The sequence below is a fragment of the Oryza sativa genome, chromosome 1 (assembly GCF_034140825.1).
Source record: "Oryza sativa Japonica Group chromosome 1, ASM3414082v1".
Classification (NCBI taxonomy): domain Eukaryota; kingdom Viridiplantae; phylum Streptophyta; class Magnoliopsida; order Poales; family Poaceae; genus Oryza; species Oryza sativa.
The window spans coordinates 43,650,229-43,672,402 of record NC_089035.1 but is presented as its reverse complement, the minus strand read 5'-3'; the positions used below and the strand labels follow the sequence as shown (position 1 = coordinate 43,672,402).

General features: G+C 46.9%; 1 protein-coding gene across 1 annotated transcript; it reads right to left on the bottom strand.

Annotated features, from left to right (window-relative positions):
* Positions 1-277: 277 nt before the first annotated feature.
* Positions 278-2,447, bottom strand: LOC4326403 (uncharacterized). The gene is made up of 3 exons (XM_015769028.3): positions 2,051-2,447; positions 1,303-1,519; positions 278-1,195 (listed from the first exon to the last, which is right to left on the bottom strand). Exons 1-3 carry the CDS (start codon positions 2,360-2,362, stop codon positions 711-713), a joined length of 1,014 nt encoding a protein of 337 aa, XP_015624514.1. The 5' UTR covers positions 2,363-2,447; the 3' UTR covers positions 278-710.
* Positions 2,448-22,174: the final 19,727 nt, after the last annotated feature.

Below are 22,174 nucleotides of genomic sequence, written 5' to 3'. Positions count from 1 at the left end.
TTCTTTTCCCACAAATCTTCTCCTTTTCTTTAGACTACTTCAGCAGTAACATCTTAAAAAGAAAAGGATACACATTGTCATTTCTTTCTGATGAAAAGAATCTCCCGTTTTTAACCACATACCTAACAAGTGCGGTGGCACCAGAAAAAGGCTGAAGCCTCAAGATATCTTGTTCACATCACAGCAACATAAAATATTGTAACATAAAGAATTATCTTGTTCACAACCAAAAAGAAAAGCCAGAACATTTTAGAGTATATCATTTCAAAACAGAGTGTAACTAAGCTTGAACATTCTATTATTACAAAGGGAACCAACAGCATGTATCATGTCCACTCTACAACAAGGGGGAAAAGGAAGTGTGTTCAAAATACACAAGGTCCATCTATGTGATAAAAGAATGAATATAAGGAGGAAAAAAACGCTGTAAACACTCATCATTGTACATGGTATGCAGCAGATTAACCACTAGCAGCCATCATCGCCGGAAGAACAAAAATGAAATCCAAAAAGAATTTTATGTTTTTGTATATGCCTTCAAAAAAAAGCTGGCACACTCTCTCAACTCTCCTGCCTTGTTAGTACCCGTCATCTATTTCCCTTGTATGTCCAAAACTGTTAAAAAGAACTCCTTTTATCACAGAAAAAAAGTATGGGAAGCTATTCTTCCTTCTCTCAGTACTTCAGTATCCAAGAAGCACAAATATGAATCAGAAGCTGAGCAAGGAACGGCGCCGCCGCCTCTCAAACTTTGCCCTCCGCTTCATATCAGTCTTGATTGGCATCATAAGCAACCTTTCGGTATCCAGTTCTGACTGCAGGGAGGATTTCAGCCTTTTGAGGTGCCCAATGCATAGTGCGTGATCTGAAGCTGTGCTGTGGAAGTCTTGCTCAATGTGCAGGTCTATCCTCTCATACTTGGAATGCCATTTTGCTTGGAGATAAGGCAAGGATCTCCAAGGAGGCAGAGGCATAGAGTTCTGCTTAAGCGACCATTTTGCAGCATCTACCATAACATGCAAGAACTGTTTCAGTCTGGGAAGAGTGCCAACATAGACCACCGGAAGTGAATTGAGCAGACTGTCATAAGAATCAACAGCCCTGGCTATTTCAAAGTGGCTCCTGAAGTCGATATCAATGATCAGACGATATTCAGTATCACTATTCATGATGACATCGATATACTCATGATCACCTAGTCACCGAAAAAAAAACAAACAGATAAGTTACACAGTTCAATTCCAAGGAGAGATTGTAAAGATGTACTGTTAGTTATGATTTTGAGACTTGTTAGGCAAGTACCTCCAGGTATCTTGTCGAATCCCTGCCATTTTGATACGCAAACAGCTGCATCATATCCCGAATATCTCAAGAGCTTCACAAGTAAATGACGGATGCAGCTGGCACTGCATTGACCTCTTTTGAAAGCCAGAAGGTCTGACTCATGGATCGAGAATAACAGCGAGTGGACCATGGAGAGTAGCTCGTTTTCTTTCTCATCGCCGCCTTGCTTGTAGATCTGAAATGGAACACATAGATAAAACGGTGAGTTATGACAGATGAAGCATAATAGTAATAGTAATATTTAAAGTTGTATCCAACAGTAAGCTATCCAGTATCCAATTATGAATTTAGATAGGAGGAGTAGCAGTTACACAAATACGGCTTGCTAATAATAAATTGAGAGGTAGAAATTGGTAGCGCTAGTTAATGGCAGGGCAGGAAATGAAGGATGCATAATGAAACCCTCGAGTAGCAGCTAGCGTAGGCATCATAGGGGCAGATTTAATCGTCGTTGCAATTTCACGGGACAGAAGCGCCAAAAACTAGTAGGATCATGGGATGATAAAATGATAAGAAACGAGCTAGGCAGTGGTAAGTTGTAATGAGAAATTGAAAGTAGAGTAATACCCAATTGGAATTAGAAGGGTTCCCTTGTGAGAATTTTGATGCGCAATTGAGGGGGAAAAGATATGCAAATTACAGGAGAGGAGAGGGAAATCCTGTCGAGTTGTTCAAGGCAGAGGAGAGAGGGGTATGTATTGCATACAGAAATGTTATCGGCGAGGTGGTCGGAGAGGGCGGAGTCGGAGTCGCTGCTGGCGCGGGAATCGGCGCCTCCGGTGCCGCCGTTCTCAAGGAAGTCGGTGACGAGCATGGCCAAATCCATCTCGCTCTCGTGGCTGTGGCTCCCGAACCCGTCTCCTCCTCCTCCGGCTCCTTTGGTCCGGAGCCAGAGGTCTCCGACGGCCACGGGCGAGCCACCGGAGGGAGAGGCGGGGACCCTGGCAGGCGGCGGCCTCCGGCGAGGAGTGACCGCTGCCGGCGGCGACAGGCCCAACTCCTTGGCGAGCAGCATCATCCTTCAATTCCTTGGGGCCTTGGATTGGAGGAGGAGAAATTTGAGAGAAATGATGGCTCAGCGGGGTGGGGGACGAGAAATTGACGAGATCTCGCGAAAAGGAATTACTAGTATGTTATGGGGAAGGAAGAAAGAATGGGCAAGGCAACGCCAGCGCATCGCGGCGGATTGTCGGTTGGTTTTCTTTTTCTTATTTATAGCTGACAGGTGGGCCCGCAGAGCAGCGGCGGGAAGCGGTTTATACCGTTTCGATTTGGCGTTTGCTCCTCCGCTCCGCTATCCACTGCTGCCATCCTGGCCGTTGGTTGGATTCATGGGATTCAATCCCATCACATCTGCGCTTCTCTTTTTACTCACATTAACCATTAGCTTAGCTGTCAATTTTTTAGGTAGGAGTACTTTATTTTGGAAGCAATAATACTCCCTCCATCTACTTTTGATAAGTATATTTCTAAATCTGAAAAATTTATTTTTGATAGGCATATTTCAATCCAACAAACTATTATCTTAATGACTTTCTTAGATTTAACGGGCAACTCTCCATTCTTTCACACAAAATTGACTACATGGACATCGAGAAATGTAAATATTAATGAATCGTTTGTTTACGAGGAATAACTAGTACTAGCATGCTTGTTTACGAGGAATAACTAGTACTAGCATATTTAAATGGATGATAAGTAGAATTATTTATCCTTGGTCTGTGTGCTAAGATGAAATATGACTATCAAAAGTATATGAAGGGAGTAGTACTCCCTCCGTACTCGTAAAGGAAGTCGTTTAGGACAGCGACACGGTCTCCAAAACACAACTTTGACTTTATATTTCTATAAAAATATTTATTGAAAAGTGATATATGTATACTTTTATGAAAGTAGTTTTCAAGATAAATCTATTCATATAAGTTTTACATTTTCAAACTCAACAACTTGAGAGTTATTTATGATTTATATTCCTAATGTTTGACTTGAACATTGTACTAAACGACTTCCTTTACAAGTACGGAGGGAGTATGTAGTAAGTAGTATATGCAAGTTCGTTAAATTAAATTAGAGGGTGGATAGTATAAACGGGAATTATTGAGTACTCCCTCCGTACTCGTAAAGAAAGTGGTTTTGGATAGTGACACAGTCTCCAAAACAAAATTTTAACTTCTTGTTTCTATAAAAAATATTTATTGAAAAGTGATATATGTATACTTTTATGAAATTATTTTTTAAAATAAATCTATTCATATAATTATTTACATTTTTAAACTCAACAACTAACAACTTGAGAGTTATTAATGATTTATATTTCTAATCTTTGACTTAAAAATTGTTATAAACGACTTTCTACCGATGGAGTACTAGTAGTAGATGGATTAGGTGGGCCGGGGGGACAATGATTAATTAGTCGATTGCCATTAAGATTTTAACTATGGGATCCTAAGATTAGGGAGAGTATATGGATCTCGTCGGTCTGTCTGCTTGCACGTGCCTGCGGGTAACTAATTAAGCTGATTCATTTCTTTCTTGCCGCACAAGATTAAGCATTTCTTTCTTGCCGCACAAGAGTAAGTTAGGAGTAGCTAGTTTCGTTAGTTATAAGTATAAAACTATATATATAGCTGACTATGTATACTAAAATATAAGAAATTTTGTTTATGTAGTTATTATAGTATATATTTTGGGACGGATAGGTCCGATCGGAGGTAGTACGTACATATAGTAACAGTTAGGAGTGTACAACATAGTGATTAGTAATCATAGTTAGATCATGACCTTTCGAACCGGCCGTTCAGGTACTTCCTTCGTCCAAAACAATACAATATTATTTAGGTGGTGTTACATTTTAATTTAGATTAGTTTTTTTTTACGGAAAAAGTATATAGCTAGCTAGCTCTAGCTGTGTTTAATCACACATCGGTCAGTGTCTTTTTAATTAGAAGCTCTAGAGTTTTGGTACAGTTCGTATATGTGTAGTGCACACCAAAGATAAGTAGAGATAAGTAGGCAGTCCTACTATCTAAAGAAAAACCCACTTGACAGTTTATTTTTAACATGATAGTAATTTTGGAAGAAAAAATAAATTAGAAGTGGAATAAGCGGAAAAAGAAACGGGTTTGCCCACCCTTGCACCCCTAGGATTGAGGCGCTTCTTACGAATTGATAATTTTCAATGGGTCATATCGAGAAACAACCATACATGGCTAGAATTCTATATAATTTTTAGTTTTTCCTTTAAATAAAAATACCTCACAAACTTTTGTTTTACACACGTATCTCTGTTGAAATCTTATGTTTTTCTCTTTTTTTTTATCAAGGGGCCAGATCCCATTTCTATTTCTATTAGTAGAATGCATGAAGACAAGAGAGTTTTGACACTACAAAAGCATCGACAAAAGAAGATTTGCTCAAGCACGCTAGCAGAGTTTCCAACAGAGAAACAGACGGGGCACTCTTGCCCTTCGCCCCCCCCCCCCCCCCCCCCCCCCGCACCCAAAAAAAAAGTAAAAATAAAAATAAAAAAAATAGAGCTACAAAAAGTTCCAGTAATGACAACCATTTCCAGCAGCAAAAAGTCTTCGGTTCAGGTTCTTCTTGCTCCAATCCTGTAGATCATGAAGCTCAACACAGCCGTTTCCAGTTTGCCCTTCCATATTGAGAGAATGGGAGTTGAAGACTTCATTTGTATGATTAATTAAATATTAGCTAATTTTTTTAAAAAATGGTTTAATTTGATTTTTTTAAGCAACTTTCGTATAGAAACTTTTTTTGCAAAAAACACACCGTTTAGCTATTTGAAAAGCGTGCGCGCGGAAAACGAGGGAGAGGGGTTGAGAAACACAGTCTAAACTTGTCTTCGCAACTGAACTCCCCACAACTATGGCTGTGTTTAGTTCAGCGCAAAGTTTGAATTTTGGTTGAAATTGGAGATGATGTGACTGAAAAGTTATGTGTGTATGACAGGTTGATGTGATGGAAAAGGACTGAAGTTTGGATCTAAACACAGCCTGTCTTTCTCGCTTTTCCTCGGAAATCTGCAGAATGGCCCATGAAGACATAAAAGAACAGGCATGGTGTAAGATTTCAGTGGAATCAGCAGGAATGATTTGATCAAAACAAGCTTTATTTCTAATTTTCCTAATTGCCCAGAAAACTACATCGACCCCTACAAGCAGCAACTGCTTTGTTTGTTTTTCACAGCTTTGTAACCAAGTTCCACGCACTTGCTGTAAATTTACAATTAGTTTCAGATTAAAGGCACAGATTATTATGTCCCATGTGAACATTGTTAAAGAGCATTAAAAAATAAGTGATGAATTTGTTTCCTTTATGTCACAGAATGGGCAGTTATCAGTCCTTTGTTCTAACCTCTTCTTTTCAAGTTGTGACACTGTTTTTACATTAACTAGAGGAATACCTTAATTTTTAAGGGTATTTTGATAATCCAAATCTTCATGTGTGGAAAACCCACATTCTGTAGTTTCGGAGCTTTATAGAAGGATTTCAGAGTGAAGTTTCCACTTCTTGTCAATTCAACTGGATTTCATCTTTTTGATCCGTCAGAGGTTAATTGTTACGAGCATTTTTTTTTATTTTACTCTAACTAGGATCTTAGGTTTTTCCTCCGTTTTTCTCAGTCTAGTCTTTTAAAGGACAGAGTCTTAGGATATATGATCGAGAAAGAGAGGAGTAATAAAGAAACAAAAGTTGGGGTGTTCAATCTCGTTGACATAATGACATACTCTTAGGCTCTGTTCGTTTCCTGGAGTTCCCAACTCCCCCATCTCATTTTCCGCGCGCACGCTTTTCAAACTGCTAAACGGTGTGTTTTTTGCAAAAAGTTTATATACGAAAGTTGCTTAAAAATTATATTGATCCATTTTTTTAAAAAAAATTAGCAAATAATTAATTAACCACGTGCTAATGGACTGCTTCGTTTTCCGTACCGGAGGGATGGGTTCCCAACTCAACCAAAAGAACAGAGCCTAAATTTGTTCCCAAGCCTCAGAATGCAGATAATACTAGTTTGGTTTTCGATCGAAACGGATGGTCGATGGCTTGTTTCATCGCAAGTTGTTGCTGATGGATGCCCTAGTGGATCGAACGCGTTAACATTTCAAAGGTCCTAGCTAGCTGCTGCTTAACGCGAATATTACAGTACAATAGTACGATTTTATTTTTAGAAGGCGAATAATTAATTGACCATGCATTATCCGTGTTTATATACTATAATATGCAAAGTACTAGGTAGCTAGCTATATATCGGTCAGTGCCAAACAAAATGTTGCACGCTTGTCGGCAAAAGCAAGGCGTCTATCGATCAATGAGTCAATGTCCGATTAGAATAACCAACGCTAGTACTCCAGTTCTTAGTGTTGGTGGTGGAAAGATATCATGAGGACTATGCTTTTTCCGAATGCCTTTTCAGATCCAACGATATACTACTGCTCATATCGGCCCACTGGAGTGTTCCGATCTTATCGCCCAGCCCACATAATTTGGCCTGTAAACTAATGTAGAGACAGGATTAATTCCACACCGAATAAGTTTACCTTTGGTTTCCCATCTTTCCATCGAATTTGATCATATCTTTCTCAATAACTTACAATATTACTGGATATTCTCGAGATTCCGAGGTAATATTGTGCTTGGTTTCGACCGACGTGACGATCGAGTTAACTGTTAAATCAGTATGGAGACTTGATCATCACATGTCTGTCTTCTGCCTAGTGCTCTTCCTCTTCCCCATCTCTCCAACCTTCCATGGGCCATGGCATATCCATCGAGTCATCGTATATATCCACCATCAAAATCTCTAAAGTCAAAATAAGTCATATGTACACCATGCATGTGGAGTACTACTACTAAACACTTTTTTTTTCCTTGTGATTGATACGAAATGCTACTGCTATAGCTTGCTTAGCTTACCTTTGTCTCTTTGCTAATAACCACCGATTGATATGCGCCGCTAGCTGCAGAGGCTGAAGCCACTTGCATTTGTTTGGTTGACTTGACCGTGCATTAATTCATGCATGGAGACTTAATTGAATTAATAACTGTAATTTGATCACGGAGTCAACGTACGTTCCATAGGTTGTTGATTGGTAGGAGTACATGCTACTACTTGCTTGTTTTATACCTAGCTAATTAACACAAATATATACTCCGTGTACTCCTATATACTCTTGATCGACAGACTCAGAGACATTAGCAGGCCACCATTAATTAGTGGATGGAAAGAAAAACCAGTTAATTACTTACTAATTAGGGCAGGGCAATAATGAGAACACAAGGTCAACGCGTGTATATTGCCCTGCATTTGCAGGTACTCATAGTACTCCACTATGTAGACGTACTGTAGCTAATTAATTCTGCAACTAGGTAGCAGCAGATCGATGGACTTGTGGAGGAGGATAAATATACGTTCATCATGCCTCTGGCTACACTTGTGCACATAAATTACGAGATGAAATAACTTTAATTTGTTGCGCTTGTCAACATGAAGAGAGGATTGGTTCTCAATTTTTCTTAAAAGATTTTTTTTGCTTAATTTATTCTATACCTTAAAAAATATGTACGTGTTACCTCCATATTTTAATATAATATAGATGTTTAGAATAAACTAATTAGGTAAAAACCAAATTAGCTCCTTTGGATGGGAGGATTTTCAAAAGAAAAATGAAGGATTTGTATCCTTAGGATTTTTTTTCCTATGGAGTTTATTTGGTTTGTACGATTTGGGCTTGCAAAATTCCTGTATATGGAATCATTCCTATATCTCAGTTCTTTTCAAAAGAATTTAGGGTTTCTTTGAAGAAACACGAATTTTGAAAACACTGGCCGAGGTAAGAAAAAAAAGGATGGGAGTGCCGTCACATCTCAGATCTTATGGATAGAAAAAACACAGAAAAACTATAGGAATGACTATTTGGATGGAACACAGGAAAACACACAAGAATTAGAAGAGAGATAGACACATATGAGTTTTTCCAAGAGGTTTAATCTCATGTTGGAAATCCTCCAAAATTCATATGAATTGAGGCAATTCTAAGGAATTTCAAAGGAATTTAGGAGAGCCATTTCTTCATTCCAAAGGACCCCTTTTATAGGAATATATCTAATTAATCCTTCAAAATTCCTTTGTTCCAAAGGAACCCAACCTCATGTTATTTTTCCCCACTGGTGGAGAAACCATCTTTCGTCGGTCGGCCGATTTCCACAATAGTCCCGGATGCAATAAAAACCGGGGCTAAAGATGATCTTTAGTCCCGGTTCAAAATGGAAACGGGCATATTTGATCTTTAGTCCCGGTTTGTGTTACCAACCGGGACTAAACATCATCTTTAGTCCCGGTTCGAATGCTGTCAGGACTTGTCAGGCCCCCACCAACCGGGACTAAAGATCTTAACTTTAGTCCCGGTTGGTAATACCAACCGGGACTAAAGATCCCGATGATCTTTAGCCCCGGTTGGTGCTACCAACCGGGACTAAAGATCTTAACTTTAGTCCCGGTTGGTAATACCAACCGGGACTAATGATCCCGGTGATCTTTAGCCCCGGTTGGTGCTACCAACCGGGACTAAAGTCCCACCCCTATATATATGTCTTCCTCCTCCTCCAGCTGCCCGAGCAAGCTTCAAAATTACTTCAAAAAAGAGGGGAGGTCATGCCAAAATTTCTATTGAATTTATTTTGGTGATTACATACAAATCGGAGGTGCCTAAAAGGTTTGCAACTTCATCCTCCAATGTTTTTTTTTGTCATACTACATTTGCACCTATGTTTTGCACACTTTTTTTGTCTCCAAAATTTAGTTGTAAGTTGATGAGAGAGAAAATGTGTGTGGGGAAGAAAGAATATATAGAAATTTAGTTCATTTGCTAAACAAGGTTTTATAAAATAGTTGAGAAGGAAAACTCTAGTGAAAGTTAATCTTAAATAATAGAAAATAAACTAAAATGAAAATTAAAAGAAGTAAAACACATTAAAATTAGTTTAAAACTTTACAAATAGTTTTTAAGAATTATTTGGTGTAATATTTTATGATTTTTGTATGAATAAAGATATCTTATAATTATTGTATGACTGTCATTATTGTAAGAATAATTATTTGTGTGCGGTTTTTTTGACTCATGTAGATGGATCGGCAATGGATGTACGCTGACCGGCGGTCCAAAGAGTTTATTGACGGCGTGCACTATTTTTTGAGAGTGGCCGAAGCTAACAGGCAAAGGGGTTTTATTTGTTGTCCATGCAATAAGTGTAAGAATCAGAAGGAGTATTCTGCATCCAGGACTATTCATTTCCACTTGTTTGAGTCGGGGTTCATGCCAAGCTATAATTGTTGGACATCCCACGGAGAGCAAGGTGTTGAAATGGAAGAAGATGAAGTGGAAGACGACAATATTCCGGACTTTGCTCAGTATGTTGGATTTGAAGGAAATCAAACGGGCGAGGAGGAAATAGCTGCTGATGGTAACGACGTTGCGGATGATCTTGGTCAGATGTTGCAGGACGCTAGGGAGGACTGCGAAAGTGAAAAGGAGGCCCATAAATTGGACAAGATGTTGGAGGACCACAGAACTTCGTTGTACCCAGGTTGCGAGCAGTGGCACAAAAAGTTGGATACCACTCTGGAGTTGTTGCAATGGAAGGCAAAAAATGGGGTTAGTGACAAGGCATTTGGCGATTTATTGAAACTCATTAAGAACATTCTTCCGGGGGGAAACAAATTGCCCGAGACAACGTACGAGGCTAAGAAGATAGTCTGCCCGTTAGGACTGGAAGTTCATAAGATTCACGCATGTCCGAACGATTGTATCCTATATCGCGGTGAGGAGTATGAGAACCTAGAAGCATGCCCTGTTTGCAAAGCACTACGATACAAGATTAGACGGGACGATCCAGGAGAAGTTGACGGGCAGCTAACAAAGAAGAGAATTCCTGCTAAGGTGATGTGGTATTTCCCTATAATACCACGGCTAAGGCGTTTGTTCAGGAACAAGGGGAATGCTAGAATGTTGCGATGGCACGCTGAAGAGCGTCAACAGGACGGGATGCTGAGACACCCCGCCGATGGTTCGCAGTGGCGAAACATCGACAGAAAATTTAAAGAATTTGGAAAGGACGCACGAAACATACGGTTTGGTTTGAGTACGGATGGCATGAATCCTTTTGGAGAGATGAGCAGTGGCCATAGCACTTGGCCCGTTACGATGTGTATCTACAACCTCCCCCCTGGCTATGCATGAAGAGGAAGTACATAATGATGCCGATTATTATTCAAGGCCCTAAGCAACCTGGTAACGACATCGACGTGTACCTAAGACCACTGGTCGAAGATCTTAAACAGTTGTGGAAGAAGGAAGGTGTCCCCGTGTGGGACGAGGACAAACAGGAGGAGTTTAACCTACGAGCGCTGCTGTTCGTAACCATCAACGATTGGCCTGCACTTAGCAACCTATCCGGACAGTCCAACAAGGGGTACAAGGCTTGCACTCACTGTATGGATGAAACAGAAAGTACGTATCTTAAGCACTGTAGGAAGGTTGTATACATGGGTCATCGTCGATTCCTTGCAGCAAACCACCCGGTACGGAAGAAAGGCAAGCACTTCGAACATAAGGCCGACCACCGTACGAAGTCTAAACATCGCAGCGGGAAAACAGTGTTTGCTATAGTTAAAGATCTTAAAGTAGTGTTCGGAAAGGGGCCTGGAAGCCAGCATATAGAGAGCGAAGATGGTCACGCGGCGATGTGGAAAAAGAACTCTATATTTTGGGAGTTACCATATTGGGAATTCTTGGACGTACGCCACGCAATCGACGTGATGCACCTCACTAAGAACCTTTGCGTAAACCTTCTTGGCTTCCTAGGTGTATACGGAAAGTCGAAAGATACACTGGAAGCACGTAATGATCTGAAGCATATGGAACAACGCGGCGACCTTCACCCGGAACCAAAGGAGAAAGGAAGCCATTACTTGAGTCCAGCCAGCTACACTCTTAGCAAGGCAGAGAAGGAAAGTATGTTTGAATGCTTGGAGAGCATAAAGGTACCGTCTGGATACTCCACGAATATCAAGCGAATAATAAGCACGAAGGAGAAGAAGTTCACAAACCTAAAGTCTCATGACTGTCACGTGTTGATGACACAACTGCTACCAGTTGTAATAAGGGGTATCCTTCCAGACAATGTCCGGACAACAATAACAAAGATATGTGCATTCATGAACGCAATTTCGCAGAAGGTCATCGATCCGGATAGATTAGAAGCCCTTCAGAATGAAGTGGTGCAATGTCTCGTCAGTTTTGAGTTGATATTTCCACCTTCATTTTTCAATATAATGACGCATCTGCTTTGTCACCTTGTGAAAGAGATCCGTATTCTTGGGCCTATGTACCTACACAACATGTTTCCTTTCGAGAGGTACATGGGCGTTCTGAAGAAGTATGTTCGTAACCGTGCTCGTCCAGAGGCAAGCATCGCCAAGGGTTATGGAACAGAGGAGGTCATCGAATTTTGCATAGAATTTATCGAAGACCTTCGCCCAATCGGGGTACCTGAATCACGCCATGAAGGGAGACTACGGGGAAAGGGAACTCTCGGAAGGAAAGCAAGAACGACGGTAGACAACAATTTATTCCGTAAAGCCCATTTCACTGTTCTGCAACACTCTTCATTGGTAGCTCCTTACATCGAGGAGCACTTGGCTCTAGTTCGCGCAAGGAACATCGGTAAGTCCGATGCATGGATTACACGGCATCACATTGATACTTTCCCCGCGTGGCTACGACAACATCTCATGGGTAACGAGTCGATCAACCAACAACTTGCCTTCCTGGCGAGGGGACCGTCTGGGTCGATCGCGACATTCCAGGGATATGAGATCAATGGGTACACATTCTACACGAGAGCCCAAGACATGAAGAGCACGAACCAAAACAGCGCTGTTCGTGTCGATGCCATGGGACACGATGGAACAACTGCCACGTATTACGGTGCCATCGAGGACATATGGGAACTTGACTATGGTCCTCTCAAGGTTCCTCTGTTCCGGTGCCAATGGGTTAGGTTGACTGGTGGAGGCGTAATGATTGATGACAGTGGGATGACAACTGTTGACCTTAACAAGGTTGGATACTCGGACGAACCTTTTGTCCTTGCCAATGATGTAACGCAAGTCTTTTTCGTGAAGGACATGTCTAGCAAAGGAAAGAAGGGCAGAGGGCCTGATGAGCCTAAGCGTCAAGTGGTTCTCCCAGGCAAAAGAAAAATCGTCGGAGTTGAGGACAAGACTGACGAGGATTACGATCAGTTGGATGGGCAACCCTCTTTCACGGTGACGATTGACCCTAGCATCCTCCTATCAAATGAAGACACCCCTTACTCACGCAGCGATCACAAGGAGGGAACAATAGTGAGGAGAAAGTACGTGCCGTAATTATTGTGTACACGATGTAAACTATTTTGGATGTATTGATTATCCATATAAATCAATTGATGTATGGCATATGTTAATTACGCACGATTATTAGAGGTTTCAACAAGTTTAAATCATGTATATGCTAGTTATATGTGATACTTACAATTTTTAAAAGTTTTAAATCACACAGGTGGCAATTTCATATGTATGTTAATTAGAGTTTTTAACATTTAATTTACTAGCATTCATATGCTAATTATAATTGACTAGAGTATTTTTAAAAGTTTTAAATCACGCAAGTGGCAATTTCATATGTTAATTAGAGTTTTTAACATTTAATTTACTATCATTCATATGCTAATTATAATTGACTGGAGAATTTTTAAAAGTATTAAATTTAATATATTTTTAAAACTATCATTCATATATTAGAGTTTTTCACAATTTAATTTACTATCTTTCATATGCTACTTATATATGACTATTCGAATTTTTAAAAGGTTAAAATCATGCATGTGGCATTTACATATGTTAATTAGAGTTTTTAGCATTTAATTTAATATAATTCCTACGCTAAGTACATATGATGATTACAATTTTTATTAATTTTAAATCATGCAGTATGTACATACATATCTTAATTAGAGTTTTTACCAATATAATAATATCATTCATATATATGCTAAGTATATATGATTATTCGAATTTTTATTAATTATATTTGCTTATTACGATTTATCCACTTAATTTATTACAGCCAAAAATAATTTTTCGAAGTAATTGTCATTAATCTTTGTACTTTAAATAATGTTAATGCATTAACTTCTATTTTATAAACACATATGTAAGCGAAAATCATATGCAGTGCTATAATCTTTAGTCCCGGTTCTTAACCCTAACCGGGTTTAAAAAGAATTTCGAAATAGCGGGAAAAGATATTTACTCCCGGTTGTTGAGAACAACCGAAACTAAAGATATCTTTAGTCCCGGTTGTTGAGAACAATCGGAAGTAAATATCTTTTCTTTACTCCCGGTTGTTCTCAACAACCGGGACTAAAGATATCAAGATATCTTTAGTCCCGGTTGTTCTCAAAAACCGGGAGTAAAGATCTTTTCTTTACTCCCGTTTGTTCTCAACAACCGGGACTAAAGATTAGTCCCGGTTGTTGAGAACAACCGGGAGTAAAGATCCAGGGGTATATATATTCCCAGTGCGCCCTCGTCTTCTTCACCAACACTTAAACGTTTTCGGCCGATCGATCTCTCTCGGCCTCTCTCCTTCGCCGCCACTGCCTAGGGCAAATCCCCGCGCCGACGCCGCCGTATCTCGCCGTCGTCTCGAGCTCGTCGTCCTCGCCGCCGCCTCCGCCTCCTCCGCTGCCGCCGCATCTCTGGGGTGAGAGCCGCCGCCGCCAGATCTCCCTTCATGCATCTCGATCTCTCCGATCTCGATCTCTCTCCGTCGCGCCGCCCGCCACGAGACGCCGCGCCACGACGACGACGCGCCACGCCGCCGCCTTCGACGCCGCGCAACGCCGCCGCCGCATGCCAACGCCACGCCGCCGCCGCCGTCGCCACGCCGCCGCCGCCTTCGCCGCCGCGCGCGCACCGCCGCCGCCGCCACGCCACGCCGCCGCCGCCACGGCCCCACAACGCCACGCCGCCGCCGCCGTCGCCACGCCGCCGCGCCAACCGCCGCCCCGATGCCGCCACACCGCCGTTAACGAACGAGAACGAGAACGATCGAACGAACGAGAGCGAGAATGAACACGTCAACGTACGTTGCCGCGACAACGTGAACGAGAACGAGAACGATCGAACGAACGTGAACGAGCTAGGGAACGTGAACAAGCGAACGAACGAGGACGAACGTTAACATGAAATGCAATATATATATATATATATATATATATATACATGTATATATATATATATATATATATATATATATATATATATATATATATATATATATATATATATATATATATACATGTGTATATATATATATATATATATATACATGTGTATATATATATATATATATACATGTGTATATATATATATATATATACATGTGTGTGTATATATATATATATATATATATATATATATATATATATATATATATATATATATATATATATATATATATATATATATATATATATATATATATATATATATATATGTGTGTGTGTGTGTGTGTGTGTGTGTGTGTGTGTGTGTGTGTGTGTGTGTGTGTGTCGGTGACATGGGATCAGGAGTATCATGACTAGAGGTTTGAGGCAGACACAATCGCACACGTGGCCTGGCACCCCCGAGGGACGTCGGGCCCGAGGGTGATGTGTTCGCCCTCCTCTTAGTCCCCCCGAGGGGGTCGGGCCGCACCCGCCTCGGCCCCGAGGGCCGAGGCATCCCGACCCCTCGTGGGTTTTTGCTCCGCGTGTATGGGTTAGGTGAGCACAGTGGGGCTCACCTAACCACATTTATTGCGGTTTGGCTGAGCGTGTCACGCCGCATGTAACGCAGTGCAGTGCACTCGTTTATCCGGTCTGTGACCAGTCACAGACCGGTCAGATCGCGGGTTAGGTGGCGACAGGCGATCTGACGCACGCCTCGCCCCATCCCGTCAGGACGAGGGCTTCTAGGCGCTCGTCCCCAGCTGGAGCTAGCGTGTTACCTCCCAGAGATGGCACGTTAGTCCTGGTCAGATATATGCCAGGCTTCATCCTAACCATTACAGGCAAGATGTTGTGTGAAGAAGGGCGAACATGTAGATTGCTAAGCTGACACGTGGTGGACAAGAATGACCGACGTGACGGGTCTGACACCGGTCATGTCGTCAGCAGACAGCCACGATTCCACGTCGCACCTGCTCCCGGCGAAAGTGGAGGTAGTTGTGGGCCGTCTCATCAGAAGATGACTCGGACGGCAACTATACAAATCTCCGTCCATTTATGAAAAGGTGGGGTAAGTCCCCACAAAAAAGAGAGAAATGGTGCATGTGGTATCCCCTTAAGATATAAAAGGAGGACCTAGCCCACTGAGAGAGGGGACTGATTTTTCCAGATAGGGAACCCAGAACAAGGGAGCGGCTGGCTCATACTTTGTAGCTCCTTCATACACAGATCTCCCAAAACACAGGAGTAGGGTATTACGCTTCTCAGCGGCCCGAACCTGTATACATCGCCCGTGTCTTGTGTGTTTCCTGTCTCGTGAACCTTCCACATACAGAGAGCTTAGAATCTCACCCTGAGTCCCCGGCCGAACCGGCAAAGGGGGGCCTACGCGGTCTCCCGGTGAGGAGCCCCACGCTCCGTCATCTGGCGCGCCAGGTAGGGGACTCTGCGAGGGATTTTCTGAGCTCTCGCACTCTTTCGTGTGCGCCAAGCTTTTCCTGTTCAGCCCAATGGCCGAGCCGGCAAAGGTGCACGACCTCTCCCCGAGTATGAGCGGTGACGACGGGGAGCCAAACCCACGTCGTCGAGCTCGTACTCCACCGCCCCCTCCACGCCAAAGTCCTAGGTGGGAGAAGGCGCTCGAGAGGGCCGAAGGATCCGCGACTTCGACGCCCACAGGAGGTGGAGAAGGGCGGCGAGATGGGGAGCGTCGCCTCCTCGTCTACGGCGACGGCAGCACGCCCCAGGGCGCGCTCCAAGCTGCGGGCGCGCTCCTACCTCACCCGCCCGTCGCCCATGACCCGGAGTCTCCAGCCCAACGTTGGCTGGACGATGTGGCCAAATTGGTCATGACTGCACGGCAGCGCCTAGATGCTGGTGGGCGGTCCTCCGCCACCAAGGCCTCTGGTGCTGCTACCACCGGCTCCGCGTCGTCAAGACGGAGGGCGCGGCGAGCGGCAGCCGCTGTTCGCCATTCGGCCGCCACTCCTTCGTCAACGCCTCCGACCCGGGAAGATCTGCGTGGGGAACCGGATGCCCGCATCAGTATCGAGCGCCGGCGTAATGGCCGACGTGCTCCCCACGCAACGGAGGGCGCCTCCTCGTCCGGAGTGTCACCTCACCAAGGACGCGGGGATCAGCCCTCCGTGCCCCCGGTTGGTGGTGTCGGCTGTAGAGCCTTTGTGGCGAGCCTTCGGAATGTCCGTTGGCCCCCAAGGTTCCGGCCCACCATCGCCGAAAAATATGACGGGAGCGTCAACCCCGCCGAGTTTCTCCAGGTCTACACGACCGGGATCGAGGCCGCCGGGGGTGACGACAGGGTCATGGCGAATTTCTTTCCCATGGCCCTGAAAGGACAGGCGTAGGGTTGGCTAATGAACTTGCCACCCGCGTCTGTCCACTCTTGGGAGGATTTGTGCCAACAGTTCACCATGAACTTCCAAGGCACATATCCGCGCCCAGGTGAGGAAGCGGACTTGCACGCAGTACAGCGAAGGGATGATGAGTCACTTCGCTCGTACATTCAGCGATTCTGTCAAGTCCGCAACACCATACCATGCATCCCTGCACACGCGGTGATTTACGCGTTCAGGGGGGGTGTGCGGCACAACCGCATGCTCGAAAAGATCGCCTCCAAAGAGCCCCAGACTACCGCGGAGCTTTTTCAGCTCGCGGACCGAGTGGCTCGTAAGGAGGAGGCATGGACCTGGAACCCCTCCGATTCCGGTGTGGCAGCTTCGGCCGCCCCCGGATCCGCCGCTCAGATAGGGCGGCGTGACAGGAGGAGGAAGAAGAGGTCAGCCCATACCGACGACGAGGGTCATGTCCTCGCCGTCGAGGGCGCTTCGCGGGCCACCCAGTAGGGAGCGCCCAACCGGCAAGTGGTGCATCGTCCACAACACCTCCCTTCACGACCTCGCGGACTGCCGCGCAGTCAAAAGTTTGGCTGAGCGGACGAGGAAGTAGGAGGAGGAGAGGAGGCAGGAGCGCCGAGAGGGCAAGTCCCCGGCGGTTCCTTCCGGCAATCGGCGAAGTGAGGCCAAGCAGAAGGCCCCCGCCGAGGACATCGATGACGGCGATGATGACCTAGGTTTCCAAGAGCCTGGGGCCACCATTGCCACCGTCGATGGGGGAGCGTGTGCTCACGTTTCTCGCCGGAGCTTCAAGGCCATGAAGCGAGAGCTTCTGGCCGCGGCCCCTACTCATGAGGCGACGTGTCGGGCGCGGTGGTCGGAGGTTGCCCTCACCTTCGACCAGACCGACCACCCACCGTGCGTTGCCCGGGGAGGGCAGATTGCGATGGTGGTTTCTCCCACCGTTTGCAACGTGAAGTTGGAGCGTGTCCTCATTGATGGGGGAGTGGCCCTCAACATCCTTTCCCCTGCGGCCTTTGACGCCATCAAGGCCCCGGGGATGGTGCTCCGGCCGTCCCAGCCAATTATCGGTGTGACGCCGGGGCACACGTGGCCGTTAGGTCACATCGACCTACCGGTCACCTTCGGTGGATCCGCCAACTTCCGCATGGAGCGGGTGAACTTCGATGTGGCGGACCTCAGTCTGCCCTACAACGCGGTCCTGGGGAGGCCCGCGTTGGTGAAGTTCATGGCGGCGGTCCACTACGCCTACCTACAGATGAAGATGCCGGGCCCCGGTGGCCCCATCTCTGTCCATGGCGACCTCAAAGTCGCGCTCGCTTGTCTGGAGCAGCGCGCGGACCACCTCGCCGCTGCGTCCAAGCCCGAGGGTGGCGACGAGAGGCTTGGCGCCTCCGCCCCCGCCACCCCGAGGCAGCGGATGATCACAGGCGACGAGGTCCCGGTCAAGGAGGTTGCCCTGGGCGACGGCCCGTCCAAGACCACACGGATCGGTGGTCTTTTGGACGGCAAATAGGAAGACGCGCTCGTCTCCTTCCTACGGGCAAACGCTGACGTCTTCGCATGGAGACCGGCGGATATGCCCGGGGTCCCCAGGGAGGTGATTGAGCACCGTCTCGCCGTGCGGCCGGGCGCAAGGCCGGTCCGGCAGAAAGTGCGGCGGCAGGCCCCGGAACGTCAAGCCTTCATCCGCGAGGAGGTGGCGCGACTTCTGGAGGCCGGATTCATCCGTGAGGTCTTCCATCCGGAGTGGCTGGCGAACCCGGTGGTCGTTCCCAAGGCAAACGGCAAGCTTCGGATGTGCATCGACTACACCGACCTTAACAAGGCATGTCCTAAGGATCCTTACCCCCTGCCTCGCATAGATCAGATTGTCGACTCCACTGCGGGGTGTGACCTTTTGTGTTTTCTAGATGCATACTCTGGTTACCATCAGATTCGCATGGCTAGGGAGGATGAGGAAAAAACTGCGTTCATTACCCCCATAGGAACCTATTGTTATACGACAATGCCCTTCGGGTTAAAGAATGCAGGTCCTACTTTTCAACGTACTACTCGAATTTCTTTGGGTAGCCAATTAGGACGTAATGTTGAGGCTTATGTCGATGACTTGGTTGTAAAGACGCGCAACCAGGAAACTTTACTCTCAGATCTAGCGGAAACTTTTGAGAGTCTCCGCTCCGCCCGCATAAAACTAAACCCCGATAAGTGTGTGTTCGGTGTACCTGCGGGCAAGCTTCTCGGGTTCTTGGTCTCTGCCCGAGGCATTGAGGCCAATCCCGAGAAGATACGGGCTATAGAGCGGATGCGCCCCCCCAGCAAACTTAGGGATGTGCAATGCGTCACCGGTTGCATGGCCGCCCTAAGTCGGTTCATATCGAGGCTGGGAGAGAAGGCGTTACCCTTATTTAAGCTTCTCAAACGCTCCGGACCGTTTACCTGGACGGAGGAAGCCAAAAATGCCCTCACTCAGTTGAAGGCATGTCTAAGCTCTCCCCCAGTTCTGGTCGCCCCGGAGCCAGACGAGCCCTTGTTACTCTACTTAGCGGCGACCCCGCAAGTAGTTAGTGCGGCATTGGTTGTGGAGCGCGATGAGGACAATTCTCATTTCACGCCTCCCCACCCTGTGCCGACTTGGCCCGGGAGAGAGCAGGGAGGAGAGGCTCCCGAGCCGAACGGTGGCCCAGGGCCCCCGACGACCGGAGTTGGCCCTCTGCCCGCTTGTCAGACGGTGCTAGGAGCCCCCGACCCCCAGGAAGGCCCTGAGGCCACTGTGGGAAGGCCGCACCTATCGCCCTTTGACCCCGAGGCTAACCCTGTGCTGACTCGACCCGGGAAAGAGCAGGGAGAAGAGGCCCCCGAGCCGAACGGAGGCCTAAGGCCCCTGACGACCGGAGTTGGCCCTTTGCCCGCTTGTCCGACGACGCCAGGAGCCCCCGACCCCCAGGACGGCCCCGAAGCCACTGTGGGAAGGCCGCCCCTGTTATCCTCCGACCCCGAGGTCATCAGCACAGAAGACAAGTGCGCCCCGCGAGGCTGCTTGGACGAAGAGTGCCCCAGGGATGCGGCCCCTAGCGAAGAGGATCGGCCCCACCGAAAGGTGCAGCGGCCCGTCTACTTTGTTAGTGAGGCCCTCCGGGACGCCAAAACCCGATACCCTCAGGCCCAGAAGATGCTTTACGCTATTCTAATGGCCTCGAGGAAACTGCGCCATTATTTCCAGGCGCATCGGGTCACAGTAGTTACGTCTTACCCCCTCGGTCAAATCTTGCATAATCAAGAGGGTACAGGACGGGTGGTGAAATGGGCAATCGAACTTTCTGAGTTCGATTTGCACTTTGAACCACGCCACGCTATCAAGAGCCAGGCCCTCGCCGATTTTGTGGCAGAGTGGACCCCGGCTCCCGAGCCCGTCTCGATCCCCGAGGCCAGCACGGACCCCTCGCAGCTGCCTCACACCGCCCACTGGGTGATGCAGTTCGACGGCTCCCTGTCTCTTCAGGGCGCCGGTGCGGGGGTCACGTTGACCTCTCCGAGCGGAGACGTCCTCAGATACTTGGTCCGCCTCGACTTTCGAGCGACCAATAATATGGCAGAATACGAGGGACTCCTTGCCGGACTAAGAGTGGCAGCTGGACTGGAGATCCGCCGCCTCCTGGTGTTAGGCGACTCCCAGCTGGTCGTTAACCAAGTCTGTAAGGAGTACCGGTGCTCTGACCCGCAGATGGACGCCTACGTGCGCCAAGTACGGCGTATGGAGCGCCATTTTGACGGGATTAAGCTTCGGCATGTGCCCAGACAGGATAACATGATTGCCGACGAACTCTCACGGCTCGCGTCCTCGCGAGCCCAGACCCCACCGGGCGCCTTTGAAGAAAGGCTTGCCCAGCCGTCGGCGCGACCCGACCCCTTAGGGGAGACGGATGCGCCTGATCGGCCCCCGAGGCCCGTCGGAGTCCAGGCCTCGGGACCCGAGGGGAGTGCTCCCAACTCCCTTAGATTGATTGCTTGGATCGCCGAGATCCAAGCATACCTCACAGATAAGACTCTACCCGAGGACCGCGAAGGGAGTGAACGCGTCCATCGCATCTCCAAACGCTACGTGCTGGTAGAAGGGACCCTCTATCGGCGCGCGGCTAATGGAATCCTCCTGAAGTGCATTCCTCGGGAACAAGGCGTTGTGCTTCTTGCCGATATCCATGAAGGCGAATGCGGAGCCCACTCCGCCTCGCGCACCTTGGTTGGTAAAGCTTTTCGCCAGGGTTTCTATTGGCCGACAGCTCTTAATGATGCGGTCGACCTGGTCCGGCGATGTAGAGCGTGTCAATTCCACGCCAAGCAAATCCATCAGCCGGCCCAGGCCCTGCAGACCATACCACTTTCGTGGCCGTTTGCTGTCTGGGGACTCGATATCCTGGGACCGTTTAGGCGGGCCCCAGGTGGGTTTGAGTATCTGTATGTCGCGATCGACAGGTTCACTAAGTGGCCCGAGGCTTATCCGGTCGTCAAGATCGATAAGCACTCCGCACTTAAATTCATTAAGGGCATCACGGCCCGGTTTGGAGTGCCTAACCGTATTATTACGGATAATGGCACCCAATTCACTAGTGAACTCTTCGGCGACTACTGCGAAGACATGGGCATCAAGCTCTGCTTCGCCTCACCTGCCCACCCCAGAAGCAATGGCCAAGTGGAGCGCGCCAATGCGGAAATCCTCAAAGGCCTTAAAACCAAGACCTTCAACATACTCAAGAAGCACGGCGATTCATGGATCGAGGAGTTGCCAGCAGTGCTCTGGGCAAACCGAACTACACCAAGCCGAGCAACCGGGGAAACGCCTTTCTTCCTCGTCTACGGCGCGGAAGCGGTTCTCCCATCCGAGCTCACTCTGAGGTCTCCTCGGGCTACCATGTATTGCGAGGCTGATCAAGATCAGCTTCGCAGAGATGACCTCGACTACTTGGAAGAGCGAAGGCGGCGCGCGGCCCTCCGAGCCGCGCGCTACCAGCAGAGCCTGCGGCGCTACCATCAGCGTCACGTCCGGGCCCGATCACTCTGCGTCGATGACCTCGTCCTACGCCACGTCCAAACGCGTGCTGGATTGAGCAAGCTTTCACCAATGT

Bases quoted from the DNA above. Each gene is read 5' to 3' on its own strand.
- LOC4326403 (XM_015769028.3), bottom strand. From the start codon at position 2,362: ATGATGCTGCTCGCCAAGGAGTTGGGCCTGTCGCCGCCGGCAGCGGTC. The intron at 1,520-2,050 runs GTATGCAATACA...GTTCCATTTCAG, and splicing joins ACCTCGCCGATAACATTTCT to ATCTACAAGCAAGGCGGCGA. The intron at 1,196-1,302 runs GTACTTGCCTAA...TTCGGTGACTAG, and splicing joins ATTCGACAAGATACCTGGAG to GTGATCATGAGTATATCGAT.